Below are 22,490 nucleotides of genomic sequence, written 5' to 3' on the forward strand. Positions count from 1 at the left end.
TGGGGATATCCTCCTCTCCACCGCTGCCCATGACTCTGCTCAGGTCTCATCGCCACTCTCCTGGACCACTGCCACGGCCCCTGGCTGGTCTCCTCTCCCCTTTCCAAGCTCCAGCTTTCAGAATCTGCCAGAAGCAGCTTTCCAAAACACAAATCTGATCATGCTGTTCCTTTTCTGAAAACCCTAGAAGGGTCTCTTTGATCTCAGGAGAACCCCATTCTCTTCTCCAGTCTAAAGGGCATGGCTCCATCCTACACAGTCAGCCTAGCGTGCCCACCCCACGCGGACCAGGCACCTTCATTCCTTTGACCCTTGTCTGTGCCGCACCCTCTGTTTTAGTCCAGCTGGGTCCCAACTCATCACTCAAGACCTGCTCAAATGAATTTCTTTCTGACACAGGCCCTCAGGCGGAATAAATTCTCCCCTCCCTGTGTCTTCCTTGTGCTCAGCACATATTTCTGTAATAGCCCGTGTTCTCTGGGGTGTTCATGCTGTTAAGTGGAAGTAAAGAACTACAGGGTCAGAAAGTCGGGGGAAAAACTGAATTAAAGTCAAGCAGACTGTTAAACTGCAGGGCTTTTCTTAATCCGCACATGTCACAGCATTGAGTTGGGGTGTTTCCTAAGCCACGCACCCCACAGAAATACCCTCTGAGCATCTCACAGACACTCATCTATCCCCACACAACCGATGACCATTCTTACTGAACACACGAGGAGACGGAGGTCCAGAGACACTCAGTGACTCACCTGAAGGGCCCAGATCACGCTCAGCTCCCGGCTCGCTCCTCACCCTGACTCTGAGCTCGTTTCCCCCAACAAACGCCAATTATGCCACGAGGGGGGCACTTTCAGACACAGGGCACCCATGTGGCAGGCAGGTATTGCCCATACATTCACAGCCACGTCCAAACCAGGACTGTGAGCACCCTGGTCCAGGCTGCCTCTCTCCAGCTGTGTGACCCAAAACAGGTTACTTAGCTTCTCTGGGCTTCTCTGCTTCTCAGGTCAGAAGAGCTGTGCACCAGAACACTGGCCCATGGCAGGCAGCTGGCATGCTTTGCCCCCTCTTGCGATTCCAATGGACCCTGGTGTGTGGTGGGGGTGTGTAGGGGGAGCTTGCCTTCTGCCGCAGGTGAGGCTGAGGAGGAGGGGGCCCCCGAGGCCGGCTGTGGCTCCCTCTTTGCCCTCTGCCCTGCTCTGTCTCCTTCACAGACACTCCTTGAGTTCCTACCGTGGCCCGGGCCTGTGCCAGGACTCTGGCCTCGGCCATTTGCCCCAAGGACGGTTTCTGTTTGGTTGAAGGTCTGTCACTCCTGAGTCCATCCTTCCACCCCTCCACCCTGCCTGCCAGAGGGACCAAACTGGGCTCTGGGCCCAGGGGAGGGGCCCCACGTTCCTGGGCCCATGGGGGCTACGTTCCCAGGCGTCCCCTGGTACCCACAGGAGATGACTTGGTATTGCGGTGGTCCAAGGCCCCGAGGGCTCCCTCCCGAGTCACATCTCCACCTGGGAGGAGAGAGGGGCTCCCTCCTGAGTCACACCTCTGCCAGGTAGGGGAGGGGTGTCTGAGACAGCACCCTGCCTGAACAGGCCAGCGCTGATCTCTGCCCCCCACGGCTCTGTGTGACATGGAGAGATGGGAACGACAGGGCTCAGGGGTGGCCCAGGCTCAGGCCCCACAGCTGCGCTTCCCTGCGGCATGGGGTGGACCGGCCACTGTCCACGCCAGGAGCCTTGGTCTCACCAGGTGTCAGTGGAGCTGATCCCCGCCCCACCGGCTTTGGGGGAAGACGGAGGTGAAAGCTAAGGCAGAGAAGCCTGGCCTGGAGGTTCCCCCTCACTCCCAGGCCCATCCCCCCACCCCCAAGCTCATCCGCATGTGGGGAAGCCCGGTTCACGGCCACCCCCGTGCTGCTGGCGGAGACCGGGGCAAGCCCCTCGCCCTGTGCTGTAGCTTCTTCCGCTGTGAAGAGGAGATGGTGGTGGTGCCCGCCCCCCGCCCCACGGGTAGGGTGGTGGAGGGCAGGGCAACCCTGGAAAGCACCTGGGGCAGAGCTGGCGGGGCCGCGCTGGGAGAGTGTTTCCCTGTCTCTGCCCCAGCGTCATTCACCTGCCTGTCGCCATCGCTGGTGCTGACCTTCCTGAGGCTGCACGCTGGCTCTGGTCACCGCCTGGCCCCCCGGAAACCATGATGGATGTTCCAGGGCCCAGGGCCTTCTCTCCCCACTCGGCCCCGCCCTGCACGCAGCCCCTGAAGCTCTTCCTCTAAGGCCCCTGCGTGGTTTTCCTCCAGCTCCTGCCCCACACTGCTCCCTCTGCCAGGACCAGGCTTGCCTGTCTCTCCACTAGTTCCTGTTTTGGCCTCCAATGATTTGGTCTGACCCCTTCCCTGTTCTCTCCCGGGGGCCTGGACTCAAGCCAGGCACACAGTAGGTGCTCAGCAAACATTTGATGAGCAGGAGAGAAATGAAGTGAGCTGTTTGCAGCAGCTGCTGTGCAGCGTCTGTGATTAAAGAGCAAGCCCTGATGGCCGGAACTGGCTGGTGGTCATCTGCGCCCTGTCCGGTCGGGCCTCCTGCCTGGCTGGTCTCTCATGCATCAGGGGTTTGGGGGCCCACAGCGCTGATGCTCCAGGATGCAAACCTCTGCCTCCAGCAGGAAGCAGCCACCACTGCCGTGGCCGCCCCCTTACCATGCACCCAAGGGACCACCACCGCTTCCTCTGTTTCCCCTCCATCAGTCTGGCTGTGGGGCCTCATCTTCCTTCTCCGTCTGGACACGCTTCCCTTCCGTCTTGGGATCAGACTTCTTCCTGACTGGGCGACCCCATTGCCACCTCTGTTTCCCTTGACAACCTGGTAATGAGGTTGTAGCGCTGATCTTCCTCTCAAAGCTGTCCCCTCTAACCCTGTTATTCACTGACAGTCATTAGGAGACTTGTCTGCAAGTCACGGCTGCCTCCCTGCCCCGGAGCAGGTACGGAACATCTCAGGGTCCCTGGGGGCTGAGTGGGGTGGCTGAGGGAGTGGCTGGGGTTCCCCTCTGTGGAACCCAGCCCCCCACCAGCCTGTCCAGATGCTCAGCCTCCCTCCTACTGGGCCCCCCAGTGTCCCTGGTGAGGTTCTTTCGTGATTTCTTGACCATCTCTGAGATGGACAGGCTAGGGGAGCCGTATCTGTTGAGCTTTGCCATGATTATAAAGATAAAATGTCACTAAATTAAATTAAAATATAATTTTAAAATAGTATCAAACAGACCTTTGATAATTAAAAAAATCTTGAGAAGTTTAATGAGCAAGTGGTCTGATTAAAAGCTGGAGAGACAAAGCCTGGTGGGCTGCTCTCCATGGGGTTGCAGAATCGGACACAATTAAGCACGCAAGGTGTGGGGTGGGCCCAGAAACCAGCATTTCTAACCAGTTGCCATTAACGCTGATGCCTCTGGTCCAGAGATGGCACACAGAGCATCCCCGAGTCAGGGCTGCACTGGTCCCATTTTACAGGTGAGGCAAGCTTCTGAAACAGGTGAAGCTGGGCCCTATTCAGGACGTCCAGTTGGTGCATGAGGACGTGGGCCTTGGAACCCTTCAGGTAAATCACGGCCCCCTTGCATTTGTTCGGAGGTTCTAGCAGGGGAGCGCAGGTACTCGTATGCCCTTGATGGAAGACCGGTCCTCCTCCACTGGGGGTGGGCGTCCTCTTCAACAGCACAGGGAGCCGTGAGGGAAGAAAGGGACAGCGCCTGGTCAGCGGATCAGCTGAAGCCACCCTGGCGGTCAGCAGGGTGACAGGTGGCGCAACCAGATCAGTTCATGCTGAGGTCTGACAGAAATCAACAAAATTCTGTAAAGCAATTATTCTTCAATTAAAAAATAAATGAAAAAAAAATTACTGCCCCTGCATGCTGTGACCATCCTCACCTTTAAATTGGGGAGAACAGGACTGCCCCCATATGGACATCAGAGGTTCAGTGAACGCTTCCATCCAAACAGTGCCCGGCCCAGAGGAGGTGCCCCGCAAGGGCCACTGACAACGTATTACTGCTGTCACTATTACTGGGAGGATGCGTTGAAGGGCACCCCTCTGAGCAGCTTCCCCCTGTACCTCAGAAGGCGGTGCCCCTTCCTTTAGGCTCCCAGACACCTCCCTGGGGGCACCTGCTTCCCTGATGTCGCTCCCTGTTCAGCTGTGTGCCTCCCCCATCAGACTGTGCACCTCCACCACCATTAGACTGTGAACTCCACCACCAGACTGTGAACCCCACCATCAGACTGTGAGCCTCCCCCATCAGACTGTGAACTCCACCACCAGACTGTGAACTCTACCACCAGACTGTGGACTCCACCACCAGACTGTGGACTCCACCATCAGACTGTGGACTTCACCACCAGACTGTGGACTCCACCACCAGACTGTGCACCTCCCCCATCAGACTGTGAACTCCACCATCAGACTGTGCACCTCCCCCATCAGACTGTGGACTCCACCACCAGACTGTGCACCTCCCCCATCAGACTGTGCACCTCCTCCATCAGACTGTGAACTCCCCCATCAGACTGTGGACTTCACCACCAGACTGTGGACTCCACCACCAGACTGTGGACTCCACCACCAGACTGTGCATCTCTTCCACCACCAGACTGTGAACTCCACCACCAGACTGTGCACCTCCCCCACCAGGCTGTGCGCCTCCCCCATCAGACTGTGAACTCCACCATCAGACTGTGCATCTCTTCCACCACCAGACTGTGCACCTCCCCCATCAGACTGTGAACTCTACCAGCAGACTGTGGACTCCACCACGAGACTGTGGACTCCACCATGAGACTGTGGACTCCACCACCAGACTGTGCACCTCCCCCATCAGACTGTGAACTCCACCATCAGACTGTTCACCTCCCCCATCAGACTGTGAACTCCACCATCAGACTGTGGACTTCACCACAAGACTGTGGACTCCACCACCAGACTGTGAACTCCACCACCAGACTGTGCACCTCCCCCATCAGACTGTGTGCCTCCCTCATCAGGCTGTGAGCCTCCCCCAAGACTGTGAGCCTCCTCCATCAGACTGTGCATCTCCTCCACCATCAGGCTGTGGACTCCACCTCCAGACTGTGCGCCTCCATCATCAGACTGTGAACTCCACCATCAGACTGTGCACCTCCCCCATCAGACTGTGAACTCCCCCATCAGACTGTGGACTTCACCACCAGACTGTGGACTCCACCACCAGACTGCACCTCCCCCATCAGACTGTGAACTCCACCATCAGACTATGCACCTCCCCCATCAGACTGTGAACTCCACCACCAGACTGTGAACTCCACCACCAGACTGTGGACTCCACCACCAGACTGCACCTCCCCCATCAGACTGTGAACTCCACCATCAGACTATGCACCTCCCCCATCAGACTGTGAACTCCACCACCAGACTGTGAACTCCACCACCAGACTGTGAACTCCACCATCAGACTGTGCACCTCCCCCATCAGACTGTGAACTCCCCCATCAGACTGTGGACTTCACCACCAGACTGTGGACTCCACCACCAGACTGTGGACTCCACCATCAGACTGTGGACTTCACCACCAGACTGTGGACTCCACCACCAGACTATGGACTCCACCACCAGACTGTGGACTCCACCACCAGACTGTGGACTCCACCACCAGACTGTGCACCTCCCCCATCAGACTGTGAACTCCACCATCAGACTGTGCACCTCCCCCATCAGACTGTGAACTCCACCATCAGACTGTGCACCTCCCCCATCAGACTGTGAACTCCACCATCAGACTGTGCATCTCTTCCACCACCAGACTGTGCACCTCCCCCATCAGACTGTGAACTCCACCAGCAGACTGTGGACTCCACCACGAGACTGTGAACTCCACCATCAGACTGTTCACTTCCCCCATCAGACTGTGAACTCCCCCATCAGACTGTGGACTTCACCACCAGACTGTGGACTCCACCACCAGACTGTGGACTCCACCACCAGACTGTGGACTCCACCACCAGACTGTGCACCTCCCCCATCAGACTGTGGACTCCACCACCAGACTGTGGACTCCACCACCAGACTGTGGACTCCACCACCAGACTGCACCTCCCCCATCAGACTGTGAACTCCACCATCAGACTATGCACCTCCCCCATCAGACTGTGAACTCCACCACCAGACTGTGAACTCCACCACCAGACTGTGCACCTCCCCCATCAGACTGTGTGCCTCCCTCATCAGGCTGTGAGTCTCCCCCAAGACTGTGAGCCTCCTCCATCAGACTGTGCATCTCCTCCACCATCAGGCTGTGGACTCCACCTCCAGACTGTGCGCCTCCACCATCAGACTGTGAACTCTAGCATCAGGCTGTGCGCCTCCCCCATCAGGCTGTGAGCCTCCCCCATCAGACTGTGCATCTCCTCCGTCAGACTGTGTGCCTCCCCGATCAGACTGTGAGCCTCCCCCATCAGACTGCGAATTCCCCCAGGAACAGGAGCAGGCCTGATTTGGTCTGGAGTCCAGTGCCCTTTATGGAGGTGAAGGAGGAGGGTGGCTGGGGTGGGTTTCCCAGTCTTGGGATCTTGCTGTTGTGAAGAATGAGGCGTTACGAACCTGGAGAGGGTTCAATGTTTATTTCATGCACCCAGTACCAGGTGTCGAACACCAGTGTCCACATGTTGCCCGGCTTTGCAACGCCTCCATCAGCATTCACGCTCCAGCCGTCAGCCACCTTGATGGGCACTGTAGACATGGCCTCTGTGGCCTCCCAAGATCCCTCTGCACTGGGGGTGTCAGACAGGAAGCCTGCTTGAAGCTCTCCTTTGCTTTCTACACTTGCCTGTGTCTTTCTCTTGCAGCCATGTCCCCGAGTCCCTGACGTGGGTCACTAAGGAAGGTCAACATGGCGGGTGGGAGGCACCCAGAAGCTGGCTTCCTTCTGCTCCTCCTCCCCTGTCTCTGCCCGTCACCCATGCCCAGCCGCCCTGGCCTCTCTCAGGCCTGGACAGTCACGTTCTAAGGCCTCCTTGCACCTGTCCTCCTCCTAGCCAGAGTGACGCTATAAGAACGCTGCTGGCCTTGCTCCCCCTGCTTGAAGCCCTCCAGAGTCTTTGCTGTGCTTTGTGAACACAGATCAAGCCTGGCGCCTCCCCTCTGACCGCACAGCTGCTCTGGGCTGTGCTGGATCTTACGGGCTCCCCCCTGCTGGGACGGCTCTTCTTGCCAGGCCCACGCAGCTCCTCTCCCTCTCTGCTCAAAGTCACCTGGCCCTCAGCACCCCCTCATCACCACCCCACACCTGCCTTAGCTTCTCCTGGGCATGTAGCACTGTCTGGGTTTTCTCCCAGATCGGCCTGTCGGCACGGACAGATATTTCTCTCCAGAACAGGGACCTTGTTTTCCTCTCTCATCACTGGGTCCCCAAGCCCAGAAATGTTTGTAAGCTGAGAAATCTGGGGGAAACATCTCTGAGCTTTGGATTCAGATAAGGGATGAATCAGGGCTTCCCAGGGGGTGCTAGTGGTAAAGAACCTGCTTGCCAATGCAGGAGACATAAGAGACATAGGGTCTATCCCTGGGTCAGGAAGATCCACTGGAGGAGGGCATGGCAACCCATTCCAGCATTCTTGCTTGGAGATTCCCCATGGACAGAGGAGCCCGGTGGGCTACAGTCCACAGAGTCGCAAAGAGTCGGACACGACTTGGCACCTGAGCTCACATGCACCCCTGCACCTCGCCCCCCCTCCCTTCAGCCCCGCACTGACCCCGTTCTGTTCTTCTCTGTCCCTGTGTTGGACAGATGTTCCCCCAGCTGTTGGCTCCTCCTCCTCCCCTGACCCTGGGCCTGAGCTGGAGATTCAGACTCTGACAGATGGGGAATTTACACTGTGGAGGGGTAAGGGCATACTCCGAGATAGGAGATGGCAGTGTAGATATCTAGCCAGCCCCCTGCCCCGCACCCCAGCGCTGCACACAGGGCAAGCCCAGTCCCTTATTGGGCATGAATTCCAGTTGAACCTGGGTGAGTCCACAGAAGAGAGGGTACTGGGTGGTTGAGCTCTTTGGGGGCCAGCGGGAAGCCCCGCTATCTTTCCCGAATGTTGGAGGCTTTGCTGCTCTGCCCTGTTAGGCTCCCTCTGTGAGCGTTCTCTCTTTTTCTGAAGCAGAGACCCATCTGGGAGGAGAGTGTGATGAGGACACTAAGCCTGAGGATTTCTAACGGAGGGCCCACTGCGGAGAGGGATGGGGGCAGGGTGGACCCTGGCCTGGCCGAGGAAGCAAAGCTGACTCTTACGTTGAATTCTGTCTAAAGCAGGTTCGTGACCTTGGGTGGGGGCTTCCATGCTCTGAGCCTCTCTCCCCACTCTGCTCGGTGGCCTGCCAGGCTTGGAATGGGACCTTGCCTGCACCCTCTTCTCGCCCAGGTGTCTGTGCTTACATTCAGGGCTGCCCCGTTGGTGGCCCCCGGGGTTGGGACATAAAGTCACTGTCTGCAAGTCCTGAAACCTAAGCCACAGGCATGGCTGCAGGAATAGGTCGTCTGGAAGCTGCCTTAGGGTTTTCGAAGTATCCCCCCTCCCCAGGCCCACCCCAACTTCTAAAGGTCTCCTCCTCATCCTCAGGGTGCTGGGTTCGGTTTTGCCCACTGCTGCTCCTTCAGAGGCCCCTGTAAGAGACCACCTTTCTACCTATGATCTGGCTTCATCCTGTCTCCCTGGGGTGATTTCGTCCATGATCGGGTCCACTTGGGGGTGACAGACCACTCAGCTGCTGAACCAGGCACCTGGCTGTGTTCACGCGGTTATCCCCAGTGCCTGGCACTTGGCTCTTCCAGAGTAGGTGCTCAGTAAATACAGGAAGAAAGGGCCAGAGGAAGGGCGGAGGGCAGGAGGCGGGGAGGAGGAGGAAAAGAGCAAGGCTTGAGGACAGAGGTCTGCGGCCTGCGGCCCTGGAGGGTGGGGGCGCGCCCCAGGACCTCCGCCGCCGCGGTTGCTGAGCGTCTGGCGCTCGCCCGGGCGGGCGCGGGGCTGGCCGGCAGGTGGCGGTGCGCCCTCGGCTGCGCGGCGGCGGCGGCGGAGCGCCGAGTCCCCTCCTCCCGCCGGCGCCCTCCCCTCGCCGGCTCCTTTCTCTGCGCTCTCGCTCGCGCTCCCCGGCGCCCTCCGCTCTCCCGGCCGCGGTCTCTCTCGCCCGCGCCGCCCCGCCGCCGGCCCCGCCGCCGCCCCTCGGCGACCATGGCGCTCCGGGGATCCCCGCGCGCCCCGAAGGGCCCCGGCCCCACCGCCCGAGCCCCGAGCCCAGGGGCGCCGCCGCCGCCGCCGCGCTCGCGGCCGCTCCTGCTGCTGCTGCTGCTGCTGGCCGCCTGCGGGGCGGCGGGGCGCTCCCCGGAGCCCGGGCGCCTGGGTCCCCGCGCCCGGCTGACCCGGGCGCCGCCGAACCCGCCTGCGGAGCGCGCGCTGCCCGGCGGGGGCGAGGATCGGCAGGCGCGCGACGAGGAGCCCGGTACCCCGGGTCCCGGTCAGGCTCCGGGTCCCGGCGAGGACGGCGCCCCCGCCGCGGGCCAGGGGCGCTGGGCGCGGGCAGCGCCGATGGCCGGAGCCGCTTCGCGGGCGCAAGTCTCGCTCATCAGCACATCGTTCGTGCTCAAGGGGGACGCGACGCACAATCAGGCGATGGTGCACTGGACGGGCGAGAACAGCAGTGTAAGTGACCTCCGCGCGCCCCCGCGGGCCCTGACCCGGACGCCTCGGAGCCTCCACTTCTGGACGGCCCCGCAGCCACCCCGCTATTCTCGGAGACATGGGGACGGGAGTTACCCCGGCGGCGCCCCTGCTGGCCCTGGGCCACTTGGGAAGAGGTCTCCAGATACGTGAGCACCCTGCCTCACCTCGGGGGACATTTCCACTGATTTCCAGGACCCTAAGCCGTTTCGGGGGCGCCCCCACTGGCCTCCGGACCGCAGGTTGGGGGTGTCTCTGGAGGTTTCGGGACCCCGGCCACCTTGGGGCGCCCCAAGGCCTTTTAAGATCACTCCCAACTCGGTGCTGCGCCTCGATCGCCTTCATGCTCCGCCGGGTCCGCCCAGCGCTGCTTTGGGATTTTTCTGGTTCCAGGACCCTCTCCACCTTGGTCTACCCGGTACCCGCTCTTGGCACCTCCATGGGCTCCAGGACCTCCGCGGTCAGCCCGGCGTCCGGTTCTGGGGCAGCCCCTCTCCCGGTCCAGAGGACCCGCCGCCGGACGCACCTGGATGTGCGGGGATCTACTAACCCGGGGAGTTGGGCTCCGCGCCGCGCTTCGGGCCAGCTTCCTGCACTCCCCGCCCTCCCCCACCTTCGCCGCTACTTTGGCCTGGCTCCAGCTGGAAGTTGGACACCCTTACCCAGCAAAGACACTTCTGTTAGGGTCCTCTGGCGCCTCCTTCCACCAGCCCTGTGGGTCCTACCCGCTCTTCCTCTGGGTGGTGTGTCAGGAGTACGGGGCTAACCCTCACCTTCTTCCCCTGGGTGGGGCTGGGCCGGGGGAAGCACAGCCAGCAGCTGTGTGTGTGGGAGGGGCTGGTTATGCGGAGAGGAGAAGGGAACCCCTCCTCACCCCCTTGCATCCATGTCTGCTCATTGCCCAGGGGCTGCCCCCAACCCTTCTCCCTGACCACTGCTCCCCAAACTTCTGGAGAGGCAGCATAGGGCCAGGCCCTGTGTGCATCAGTCCATCGGGAGTGGAGGGGTGGGGGTCCAGGCGCTCCCCCAGGCAGGGCAGCAGTGTAGCCTGGGCTGGGTGGTACTGATACTCAGCTCCTGCCTAGCTCCGGGTGCTGGGCGCCCTGGAGGGGGGGGATGGGGGGGGGAGTGAGCACCACGGCTGGGCGTTGGGAGCCTGTTGGGGCAGGGGCAGCATGGGATGGGCTGCTTGGTCCAGAGCTCAGTGCCGGGCTCTGATCAGCCGTGTGTGACCCTTCGTGACCCCATGGACTGTAGCCCACCAGGCTCCTCTGTCCGTGGGATTCTCCAGGCACGAATGCTTGAGTGGGCTGCCATTTCCTCCTCCAGGGATCTTCCTGGCCTAGGGATCGAGCCTGGCTCTCCTACATTGCAGATGGTTTCTTTACCATCTGAGCCACCAGGAAAGTGCCTGGAGGTCCAAACCCGCACCCGTCTGGAGAGAGGGGTCGGACCCCAGATGTGCAGCCAGGCCCTGCCCTTCCCTCATGCCCGTTTCATTCCTAAACCTTGTCTTGTGTACCCTAAGCTGTACCTTTGGGACTGCAGGGTAAAACCTGGACACCAGTAACTCAAGGAAACAAATAAATATTGACTGTTAAGTCAACTCTGTGGAGCCAGAACATTCAAACCAAGCCTCCCTCTCCCCCTGCTCCCGCCACCGCGCCCCCCCCTCCGTTCATCCAGCAGCTAATTCATTTTAGCTTCGTGGGGGGTGGCCAGCGGGGGTGAAAGAAGTTAGGGAGAGACACAGAGCGGGGGAGACCAGCCTCCCGGACGGGACCAGCACCTTCAGGACTCACTGAGGGCCAGCCTGCCCACCCCCATTGAGTGCAGAGTTTCCTTGGAAAGACGAGGGGGCAGGGCCTGGCAGAGGAGCCCACCTGGCTTTGCTCCTTGGGGACAGTGGCTGAGTTGAGTGTGGGAAGTGGGAAGGGGGTGCTGGTTTCTCTTTAGTAGGGGGCAGGAAGTCCAGATTTGGAGGGGAGCTTTGAGAGATGCCTTGCTCCCCTGGAGCTAGGAAAGGGGGCGGGCAGGGGTGACTGTGCGGAGCCCGCCGTGGCCTGGCGGTTAGTAAGTCACTCAGGAGGCGGAAGCCCATGTACTCTTGGCTGTTAACGTCTGTGGGTGAGAAAGCGAGCAGAGCAGCCAGGAGATGCTGACCAGGCGTTTGGCTCAAGCACCTCCCACTTCGCTTGTCAACACCGCCTACTCCCCCACCCCCAGCTCACCCATTCTCTGGAATGGGAGACTGGAGTCCTCTCTGGAAAAGCACATCATTCTTTGGCTTTGGCAGCAGGTGATGCCTGAGTTTCACTTGCCTGGGGAAAACTCAAGAGGAGTGAAAGCTGTAACCAAGCGCCGAGGAAAGCCATTTTTTTTTTCTTCCTAGTCTCCGGTTTCTTAGCACTCCGCGCATGCGTTACGTTATTTTCTCCGCTCTCAGAAATGCGCTCCAAGCCCCTCGGGCAGCCACAGGGCCAAGGATTTTAGCCAGGATTCTGCACTTGGATCACCTCCGCTCCTCTGCTTGAAAGCCCCATCTTTGAAAGCGGCAACAGGAAAGAAACTGACTCGAGGCTGATTTGCTGAGTAGAGTCTTTTCAAAATTTCATTTCACTTCGTTTGCGCAGGTATCCGGCCCCAAGGAGCTAGGCTCTGTCCAGGTGCTTCCCGTGAGCAGAGAAAGTGTTTGCTTCACCGTGTCAGGTGTTTTTCCAAGGTAATAGAAAAAGCATTTGCTGGGAGGGGTAGCTGCTTAAAACGGCATTTTAGAGCATCTGCAGAAAGGAATGGCGAATCACAGGATGTGAGCTGGCTCCAGGACAGGCCCCGTGGCTGTAGCGCTGAGAACATATGTGCTTTTTCCTTCCAAAGGCTTGGTTTCTTCCCGCTCCCATGGAGATGCACAAGTTGGAAGTTCAGACACTGCCTTTCTGTCTGCCGTTTAGCCATAGAAATGAATTGTTAGGTGTGAAATGAATGTTTCATTGCAACCAACCGGTGTTACCTTTGATGCTTCCAGACGGGGTGGTGCACAGAGGCTCCAGGTTGTGAGTCTCGCTAGCTACCCTCAGAGGTAGAGGGGTGATTTGGAGGCAAATATGACAAGAATGAAGGCTTCCCAGGTGGCTCAGACAGTCAAGAATCCACCTGCAATGCAGGAGACCCGGGTTACATCCCTGGGTGGGGAAGATCCCCTGGGAAAGGTGAATGGCAACCTACTCCAGTATTCTTGCCTGGAGAATTCCATGGGCAGAGGCGAGAGCCTGGAGAACTAAAATCCATGGGGTTGCAAAGAGTTGGACACGACTGAGCAACTCACACACACACACACACACACACACACACACACACACACACGCACACACGACAGGATGCAGGTCTCTGCCTCCAGGCTCAGGGTTTGATGCTACCCCAATGGCACGGTGCTGTGCCCTGTCTGAATTTTCCTGCTTCTGGGAAATCCCACGTTATAGATTTAAGCGCAGCTCTTCTGCAAGCCTTTCTTTAGGGCAGTGAAACTGTAGCTTTGATACGTTAATGGACTGGAATGTGAGCTTCCTGAAGCCAGGTCCAGTTTGCTTGGCTTTGTTACTGCTGGGCCACGGATTGGCCTGCCCTGCCCCCCCCCTTTTCTGCTTCTGCTCTGTGTCGTGTTTGCAGGGTTGGGTTGGAGATGTCTAGGGGAGCAGAGATAATTCTGCCCTGACTATCCCTGCTCTCTACTGGGGCATCTTTGGGAACCTAACATTTGTGCGTGTTTTATACCCAGAGACACAGAGCTCCAAATGGGAGCATGGAGCTTCTGAAGATGTGAAATGGGTCACACCCGACACACCTGTCAGAGGTCAAGTTCCTTCAGGGCAGTTGTGTTAGCCTCCTAGGGCCGCCACAGCAAAGAGCCGCAGGCCGGATGGCTCAGACAGCAGGGCTTCTCTCCGGGTTTTGGAGGCTGGTCATCCAAGGGCTTCCCTTGTGGCTCAGCTGGTAAAGAATCTGCCTGCAATGCGGGAGACCTGGGTTCAATCCCTGGGTTGGGAAAATCCCCTGGAGAAGGGAACGGCTGCCCACTTCAGTATACTGGCCTGGAGAAATCCTTGGACCGCATAGTCCATGGGGGTTGGAAAGAGTCGGACACGACTGAGTGACTTTCACTTTCACTTTCAACGGAGATCAAGGCGGCAGCAGGGTTGGTACCTCCCAAGGCCTCTCCCTCTGGCTTCTCGATGGCCCTCTTTGTGTTGTTCAGTCGCTCAGTCGTGTCCGACTCTTTGCGACCCCATGGACTGCAGCATGCCAGCCTTCCCTGTCTATCACCAACTCCCGGAGCTTGCTCAAACTCATGTCCATTGAGTTGGTGATGCCATCCAACCATCTCATCCTCTGTCGTCCCCTTCTTCTCCTGCCCTCAATCTTTCTCAGCATCAGGGTCTTTTCCAATGAGTCGGCTCTTCGCATCAGGTGGCCAAAGTATTGGAGCTTCAGCTTCGGTCCTTCCAGTGTTGATTTTCTTTAGGACTGGCCATCTTTGGGTCTGCGTCCTAATCTCTCCCTACAAGTACACCAGTCATACGGAGTCAGGGCCCACTCCAGTGGCTTCATTTTAAGTCGTGTTAGTCGCTCAGTCGTGTCTGACTCTGTGTGACCCCACAGACTGTAGCCCACCAGGCTCCTCTGTCCATGGGATCCTCCAGGCAGGAATACTGGAGTGGGGTGCCATTCCCTTCTTCAGAGGATCTTCTCGAACTAGGAATTGAACCTGAGTCTCCTGCATTGCAGGTAGATTTTTTACCATCTGAGCCACGAAGGAAGCCCCATTTTACCTTAATCCCCTCTTTAAAGACCTTATCTCCAAATATGGTCACATCCTGAGGTCCTGGTGGTTAGGAGCTAAACATATGATTTGTGAGGGAGGGGCACACTTTAACTCATAACAGCTGGGAAGGGGCCTCATTTACTTTTGTGTCCCTTGAGCTTCACGCAGGGGAGCTCAGAGTAGTCCTGTGGGGAAAGAAGGGATGGACATGCACAGTTAAGATATGGGGGCTGAGCACCATCTTCCCCAGTGGGGAAATCAGGGAAGACTGCCTGGAAGAGTCGCTATCAGGGTGAACTTACAGGTTGAGTGGGAGGGGACACATGGGAGACGGAGAGGGGCATTCTGGGGGAGGGGCTACTTGAGCAAGATCTGTGGGGAGGGGATGTGAAGGCACACTATGTGCCATCTAAGGAGACAGTGAGCACATTGTGCATGAAGAGAAACCAGAGGAAAGAAGTCTGAAAACAAAAAACTGCTTGAAGTCACCTCCTAATGGGTCCCAAACACGAGGCCCAAGGGCCCAGTGTGGCAGTGTGGGTTATGGGTGCTTGAGCATCCACTTGCCTGGGTTTGCAGCGGCCCTGCCCCTTTCTGGCTCTGAGGTTTAGGGTGGATGGACTGAGCTCTCGAGGCCTCGGTGTCTTAGATCTGGGGGAAGTGACGGCTCGAAGGTCTGTCTGCAGTACCGGGTCGTCCGTGTAAAGTGCTCCGACAGGGCGCGGCCTGAAGCAGGGACTCGGGGAGTGACTGCGGGGGCTGGGCTGAATTTCAGCCACCACCCCGGAGGCATTGTGTAGGGTGGGCTTGGGGAGACCCTGTACAGAGGCTCAGGGATGAGGCTGCTGCGGTGCTGAGACCTGGCCCAGGCCCTGGAGGGGGCAGAGGGAGGGGAGAGTGGGTCTGAGAGCAGGCTCCGGTGAGGATGGACAGGGCGTGGCTGCCCGCCTCAGCTCCAGCTTCCCTGTCCCCCCTGCAGGCCTCTGTCTTTCCTAGAGCGGCACTGGCCTCCTGGCTCATGGCCAGCCTTCAATGTCCAGAGGACCATAAGGGCCTTCATGGAAAGCCCTTCAGGTTCTTGAATGAATCCGGTGACAAAGCTGATTTGTAGCCTGGCGTCTGATGATGGGGGCTTCGTGGTGACAGCTGTGGTCCACTCTTGTGGGCGGGCTTTGTGGCTCCAGGGCCTTCCGTTTAAGTCTACAGAACCCTCTGTGAGATATTTCGGAATTCCAGGCCACCAGAGTGCCGGCCTGCAGCATTGTGGGGTGGGGACTGGATTGGAGAGAGAGGTTTCGTTCACGGTGGCTGAGCTGTGGCTGGTCTCTGCTTGGCCGGTGGACATCTTCCCAGATGCAGGGCGGCTTTGCTGTCTCACAGCCTTCACCAAGGGCAGCCAGTGGCCACCTCGACACAGACAAAAGCAGACAGAGGTCGAGGGACGTGGTGACCAGCACTGAGTGGCTGTCTCATTTGCTGTCAGGAAGCCAGCTGTGCCAGCCTGGGCCTGGTGGCGGGACCAAAAATGATGAGAGTGAGGGCAGCCGGTGCTGTGAGGCAGGTGGTGGTCAGTGGACTCATGGGTGGCCGGGTCTAGGAGAATCTTGGCATGCAAGCTGGCAGTGTGGTAGCTGGGGGGTGCCTGTCTTGGACGCAGGACCACCTGGGGTCTTTGGCATTCTTCTGTGCCTGGAGAACTTACTCGAGGTTTGAGAGTCCCGGGTGAGAAGAGACCTCACGTTAGCCTTCAAAGCAGCTGCTTTCTAAGAGGGTCTGTTAGGACTCAGAGAATGCACTTATGGTTGCTGGGGGTGGGGGGTGGAGGGGGTGGGGAGGGTGGAGGGAGGAGACAGCTAGGGAGCTGGGGATCGACGTGGCTGCACGGCTATATTAAAGGTGGATAACTAACAGGGACCTACTATGCAGCACAGGGAGCTCTGCTCGGTGCGATGTGGCCCCTGAACAAGGAGGGCAGTTTGGGGGAGAGTGGATACATGCGTATATGAAGCTGAGTCATTCTTCTGTGCCCTTGCAACTGTCATGGCATGTGAATTGGCTAGATTCCAATATAAAATAAAAAGTTAAAAAGAAGAGGCTCTGTTAGGTGCTGGGGTGCAGTGATGAGCAAAATCAGCCACGACTCCTGTCCTGGTGGGACACTGGGACTGGACAGGGATTTATTACAGAATTCTCATGCCCTAAGGATCTATGCTCAGGAGGTCACCAAGGACTTCCTGGAGGAGGTGATGCTTGAGCAGCTCTGAAGGTGGGTAGAGTCACCGTCACCGGTGGGAGGAGGTTGGGAGGGTGAGAGGGTACAGGCTGATGGTGAGGTATGGCGTCCTGGAAAAGCCCGGTGCACCAGGCAGAGAAAGAACAGGTCTGTCAATCAGGAAGCTTGGCTCAAAGGCACAAAAACAGCTCTGTTAATAAGGTTCCTGGACACATTGCACAAATCTACTTTTACTTTAATGAAGTGGCTATTTAATTTGTAGTTGCATGAGGGTTCCTGAGAGTGTTTTAAGGAGATCATAAATTAGCTTCATTCTTCTGCACGCCCCTTCAGATTAGAAGGCAGTCCAGCGCTTGGTAGGCCTCCTTTAGAGTTACAGTTGTTTTAACATTTGGTTTTAGTATAATTGGTCAGAGGCAGGCTCAGCCCCCCGAGGATGACACCGGGGAGTGTGGGGCTGGAGCCATGAGATCACGTGCCAGCGACACACCAGGCACCCCCATGGCGATCCCCAAGTTCAGGAGGACCCGGAGTGGGAGCTTGTAAACTGCCTTCTGTTTGGTGGGGGGGCTTCCTCATTTTTCTTTTCTTAGCATCTGGAGAGTGAGTTATTTGCAGATGCTTCCCAGTGGCCCGTTTCGCCCTTGCCCTACTAATTCCCGAGTTGGCACGGGTGCTTTATGGAGCGAGGGGCAATGCTGGTGAGCCTCGAAGCCAGCTGCTTCTGCAGCCCTGTTCCTGGCCAGCCCGTGCCCAGGCTTGGAAGCTCAGGAATCAGGGGGAGCCCTGGCTGTCACGGTCACGGTGAGGTCTCCATCCCCGGGTCTGGAAGGTGAAGCCCACGTGGGGGGGTCTATCCCCAGCCTGCTCTTGCCGTGGGAATCCTCAGAAAGCCTCATCCTCGGTGTGAGCGTGGATACACAGAAGTGCCATGAAAATGCACCTGTGGCTCTTCCGGGAGTGCCCAGTGAATGGCAGGCAAGGTGAATGCCCCACGCCGCCTCACCCGGGCTCCCAGGGTGCAACCACCCCTGACCCGCGCACCGTGGGTTGTAAAACACAGACCCGTTTAAGCCATTCCCAGCTCCCCAGGAGCTGGTGATGATGGATGGACAGCCCTCAGAGGGTAGCAGGGAAACCCTTCCTGCTGCAGCTCCGGGATTCCAGGATACACAGCGTTGTATCTTCTGTATCCCAGTTAAGCTCTGTTTATTGTTTTAAACATTTAATGGGAATCCTGGAATGGGAGCTCTCACTGGAGAACCGGGGGGGGAGGGGGGGGGGGAGGGGGGAGAGAGAGAATGAAAACTCTGCTGTTCTTTTGAGGTGGAAAAGGTGCTTCTTAATTTTGCATCTCTGCAGCAGTCAGTTACTGCATTCGTCCAGAAAATTATGATCATTTAATTAATTTTTTTTCACACCAGCTCCAAGATCTTAAAATAACAGCACCCTCCTTCCTTCGTGATTTTCTTGCAAAAAGCCGATCATTCCCTTCAATGCCGAGCTCGTCTTGACTCCAACAGGGCACATCTCTTGCACGACGCCATGTCCTGATGCTCGGAGATAAATTAAGTTCAAATTAAAGGAAGAAAAGAGCCAGGCTGAGTGTGGCTGCTTCTATTCGAATGACTTTTAATTCAGAAAGGGTTCTTTATGAGTGTCTATGCCGCGTGTATTTCTGAGGCGTCAGAGATACCATCTCCCGGGCCTTAGCTGGAGAGGTGGCATTTAGGATGGCCTCCATACTTCTGCTTTGGAGGTAATTCTATCTTAGAATAACAATTTCTCGTCATTTACATATTGCTTCTGATTAGTAATCATGAAATTAATAATCACGGCCCCCTTTTATGTGCCCGTGGCTGTGCCAAGCACATCACAAGCATCATCTCATTTACTTCTGCAAACAGTCCTAAGAAGTGGATACAACTATTGCACTCATTTTACAGACAAGGAAAGCACGGTTCGCAGCCTCCAGGGGACTTGCCCAGAGTCACAGAGCTAATACAGGCCCCAGAGGTGATTTCACTCTTCACTCTTGAGCCTGAGCTCTCCTTTTTAGGGCAAAAAATATATTTATGCTTTTTTCTTCTCTATTGTTTCTCAGCGGTGGTTCAGTTCAGTTCAGTTGCTCAGTCGTGTCCGACTCTTTGCGACTCCATGGACTACAGCATGCCAGGTTTCCCTGTCCATCACCAACTCCCCAAGTTTACTCAAACTCATGTCCATTGAGTTGGTGATGCCATCCAACCATCTCATCCTCTGTCGTCCCCTTCTTCTCCTGCCCTCAATCTTTCCCAGCATCCATTGAGTCAGCTCTTTGCATCAGGTGGCCAAAGTATTGGAGCTTCAACTTTAGCATCAGTCCTTCCAATGAATATTCAGGACTGATTTCCTTTAGGATGGACTGGTTGGATCTCCTTGCAGTCCAAGGGGGTCTCAAGAGTCTTCTTCAACAGCATAGTTCAAAAGCATCAATTCTTCAGTGCTCAGCTTTCTTTATGGTACAACTCACATCCATACACGACTACTGGAAAAACCATAGTTTTGACTAGACGGACCTTTGTTGGCAGTGGTGGTAAATTACAGGTAACTTAGAATTTACCCTCCGAACCGTTTTTAAGTGGACATTCAGTGGCATGAAGTCCATTCACATGGCTGTGCGCCCATCCCCACCGTCGTCTCCAGAACTTTGTCATCTTCCCAAACTGAAACTCCGTCCCCAAGAAACAGCAACCCCTGTCCGTTCCCACCTCCCACTGTCTCTGGAAACCAGCATTCTGCTTCTGTCTGTGAGTCTGTTTATTCTAAGGACCTTGTATAAGCGGAGGCATGCACTGTTTATCCTTTTTGTATCTGGCCTGTTTCACTTGGTGTACTGTCCTGAAGGGTCACCCGTGCTGTAGCACGCATTAGAGTGCCCTTCTTTTTCAAGGCTGAATCATAGTCCACTGTGTGGATGGACCACACTTGCTCACCTGTTCATCTATCCATGGACACTTCGCTGCTCCCACCTCTGGGCTATTGGGAACAATGCCGCTATGGACACGGGGGTATAAACGGCTATTGAAACTCCCGTTTTCACTTCTTCTGGGTATGTACCTAGAAGTGGGATTGCTGGGTCCTATGGTAATTTTGTGTTAGTTTTTGGTTGAGTCTGTGGTCTAACGCAGCAGATGCCACTCCTGCGTCTGCCTTGAGCTTTGCCCGCTTGTCAAAGCTGCAGTCCCTAAAGAAACCCGCGGCCTGTGCCGTCACCGTGCTCCGGGCCACCCCGCACCTGGGATCACACGGCGGGAGGCGGCAGTGCTCCTGTTTCTGCTTTCCTCCCACAACCCCCATCCTGCCCTTTGACACCCGAGGGGAGAGGGCTGTTACCTGGAGCCCAGGAGACCCAGATCTGTCTCCTGGGAAAGTCAGGAGTAGGCTGACAGGTCAGGGGCGGGGATGGGAGGTGGGTGGCCCAGAGGGGCGTGGCTGGGAGCTGCCGCCTCCCTGCCGTGAACCTTTTGCGTTTCAAGTTCACAAGGCTTCACTTCCTCTCTTTCCCCCTTAGGCCCTTTCCCTATGGATTACCTCACTGACTAGCTAAATAATTCAATTTTCACTCCATAAAAATAAAGCACTCAATAACAAAATCTTATGTTTTTCTCAATTTATTCCCATCGGTACAACTTAACCCCATCCAACTTGATGTTCTAATCACTTGACCGTAGAGGGGCTTTAGGGTTTTTATCCATCCCTGCAGCCGCTCTTCATCCGTGAATGGAGGGAGCTGAGGGGCTGGCCAGGGACACACATGGAGGGGCTTCCCAGCTCCGAGGACCACCCCTGCTTCCTGGCACAGGCGTCCTCAGCTCTCGGTGTGTCATAGACTCCCCCACAGAACTTTCTCAGAATGTGGGTTTTATAACCAGTGCAACATTCAAATAGAGAGGACTGAAAGGAAATACGTTCTGTGGTCATAAAGTCACCAACATATTAAAACTAACTTCCTTTAGTCACACATCGATGAGAGTTAGCAGCAAGTGTGATAACTCCTACAACTTTGACGTTGTGGTGAGCGTTAATGATATTTCGTGGTGAGCGTTAATGATATTTCGCGGTCAGCAGCACCTGTCTACACGCCCTGGGAAGCACCTGTGGTTGGTGACAAAGTCCTAGGTGCCAATGACACCCTTGTGACTTGTTGCCTGCTTCATGCTGAGAGAAGTGCCCAACTGCAGCTGAAGTTGATGGGCATAAAGAGGTCATTGCCGGGACTTCCCTGGCAGGTCCAGTGGCTAAAACTCCTCATGACCAGGGCAGGGAGCCTGGGTTTAATTCCTGGTTGGGGAACTAGATCCCGCATGCCGCACCTAAGACCTGCTGCAGCCAATAAAATAAATAAATATTGAAAATAATATTCAGTTCAGTTTAGTTCAGTTCAGTTGCTCAGTCGTGTCCGACTCTTTGCAACCCCGTGAATCACAGCATGCCAGGCCTCCCTGTCCATCACCATCTCCCGGAGTTCACTCAAACTCATGTCCATTGAGTCGGTGATACCATTCAGCCATCTCGTCCTCTGTCATCCCCTTTTCCTCCTGCCCCCAACCCCCCCAGCATCATTCTTTTCCAATGAGTGAACTCTTTGCATGAAGTGGCCAAAGTACTGGAGTTTCAGCTTTAGCATCATTGCTTCCAAAGAACACCCAGGGCTCATCTCCTTTAGAATGGACTGGTTGGATCTCCTTGCAGTCCAAGGGACATGCAAGAGTCTTCTCCAGCACCACAGTTCAAAAGCATCAATTCTGCGGCGCTTAGCTTTCTTCACAGTCCAACTCTCACATCCATACATGACCACTGGAAAAACCATAGCCTTGACTAGACGGACCTTTGTTGGCAAAGTAATGCCTCTGCTTTTGAATATACTATCTAGGTTGGTCATAATTTTCCTTCCAAGGAGTAAGTGTCTTTAAAATAATATTAAGAGGTCATTATTTCTCCATCCCAGTTCATGGGTCCCTGGATCCTGTGATCCTGGAACTGGCGGTGGGGGAATCACAGGGGAGTAGAAGTGAAGTTAATGCCATGTATGAGCTTCCTTTGTAGCTCAGTCAGTAAAGAATCTGCCTGCAGTGCAAGAGACCCAGGTTCAGTCCCTGGGTTGGGAAGATCCCCTGGAGAAGGAAATGGCACCACCCTCCAATATCCTTGCCTGGAAAATCTAATGGAGAGAGGAGCCTGGTGGGCTGCAGTCCACGGGGTCACAAAGAGTCAGGCACGCCTGAGCAACTAACACTTACTTAGGGCGTGGCTGGTGGGAAAGAGAGGACAGACGGACCCTGTGGAAATTATTCCCCAACCCCCCAACCCCAGCTCCTGGACCTAGTGTCCTGTGTCCCCCAGGCCCCAGCCCTTCCCTTGGTCCTCACCAGCCCCTCAGGGTGTGGACTGCAGGAGGGCAGGGCTTCGGTCCGTCTGTTCTCTGCTGTCCCCCAGTGCCTGGTGCTTAGCAGATGCTCAGTAAATGACACCATGAGGAGGCTAGGAGGAGCTCGCTGGTCCTGAAGCGTGGCTAGCTGGGAGGTCTGGCCCGCCTTCTCCCCTGTTGAGTGTCTGGGCATGACCGCACGGCCGGTGAGTGACGGAGCTGGCCTCCCTGTCCAACTGCCTGCCCCTCACGAGACCTCTGAAGCTCTGCAAGGCCTTAGTTGATCTCAGCCTGTGTGCAGC

At 56.6% G+C, this 22,490-nt stretch overlaps 1 protein-coding gene across 1 annotated transcript in view; it reads left to right on the top strand.

Annotated features, from left to right (window-relative positions):
• Positions 1 to 9,240: 9,240 nt before the first annotated feature.
• SORCS2 (sortilin related VPS10 domain containing receptor 2) overlaps positions 9,241 to 22,490 on the top strand; it is a 491,862-nt gene continuing 478,612 nt past the window's right edge. Inside the window, exon 1 of the mRNA XM_052641644.1 lies at positions 9,241 to 9,708. Coding sequence (XP_052497604.1) covers positions 9,241 to 9,708 — 468 coding nt within the window. The remainder of the gene's footprint in view (positions 9,709 to 22,490) is intronic.

This window comes from Budorcas taxicolor, chromosome 6 (assembly GCF_023091745.1).
Source record: "Budorcas taxicolor isolate Tak-1 chromosome 6, Takin1.1, whole genome shotgun sequence".
Taxonomy (NCBI): Eukaryota; Metazoa; Chordata; class Mammalia; order Artiodactyla; family Bovidae; genus Budorcas; species Budorcas taxicolor.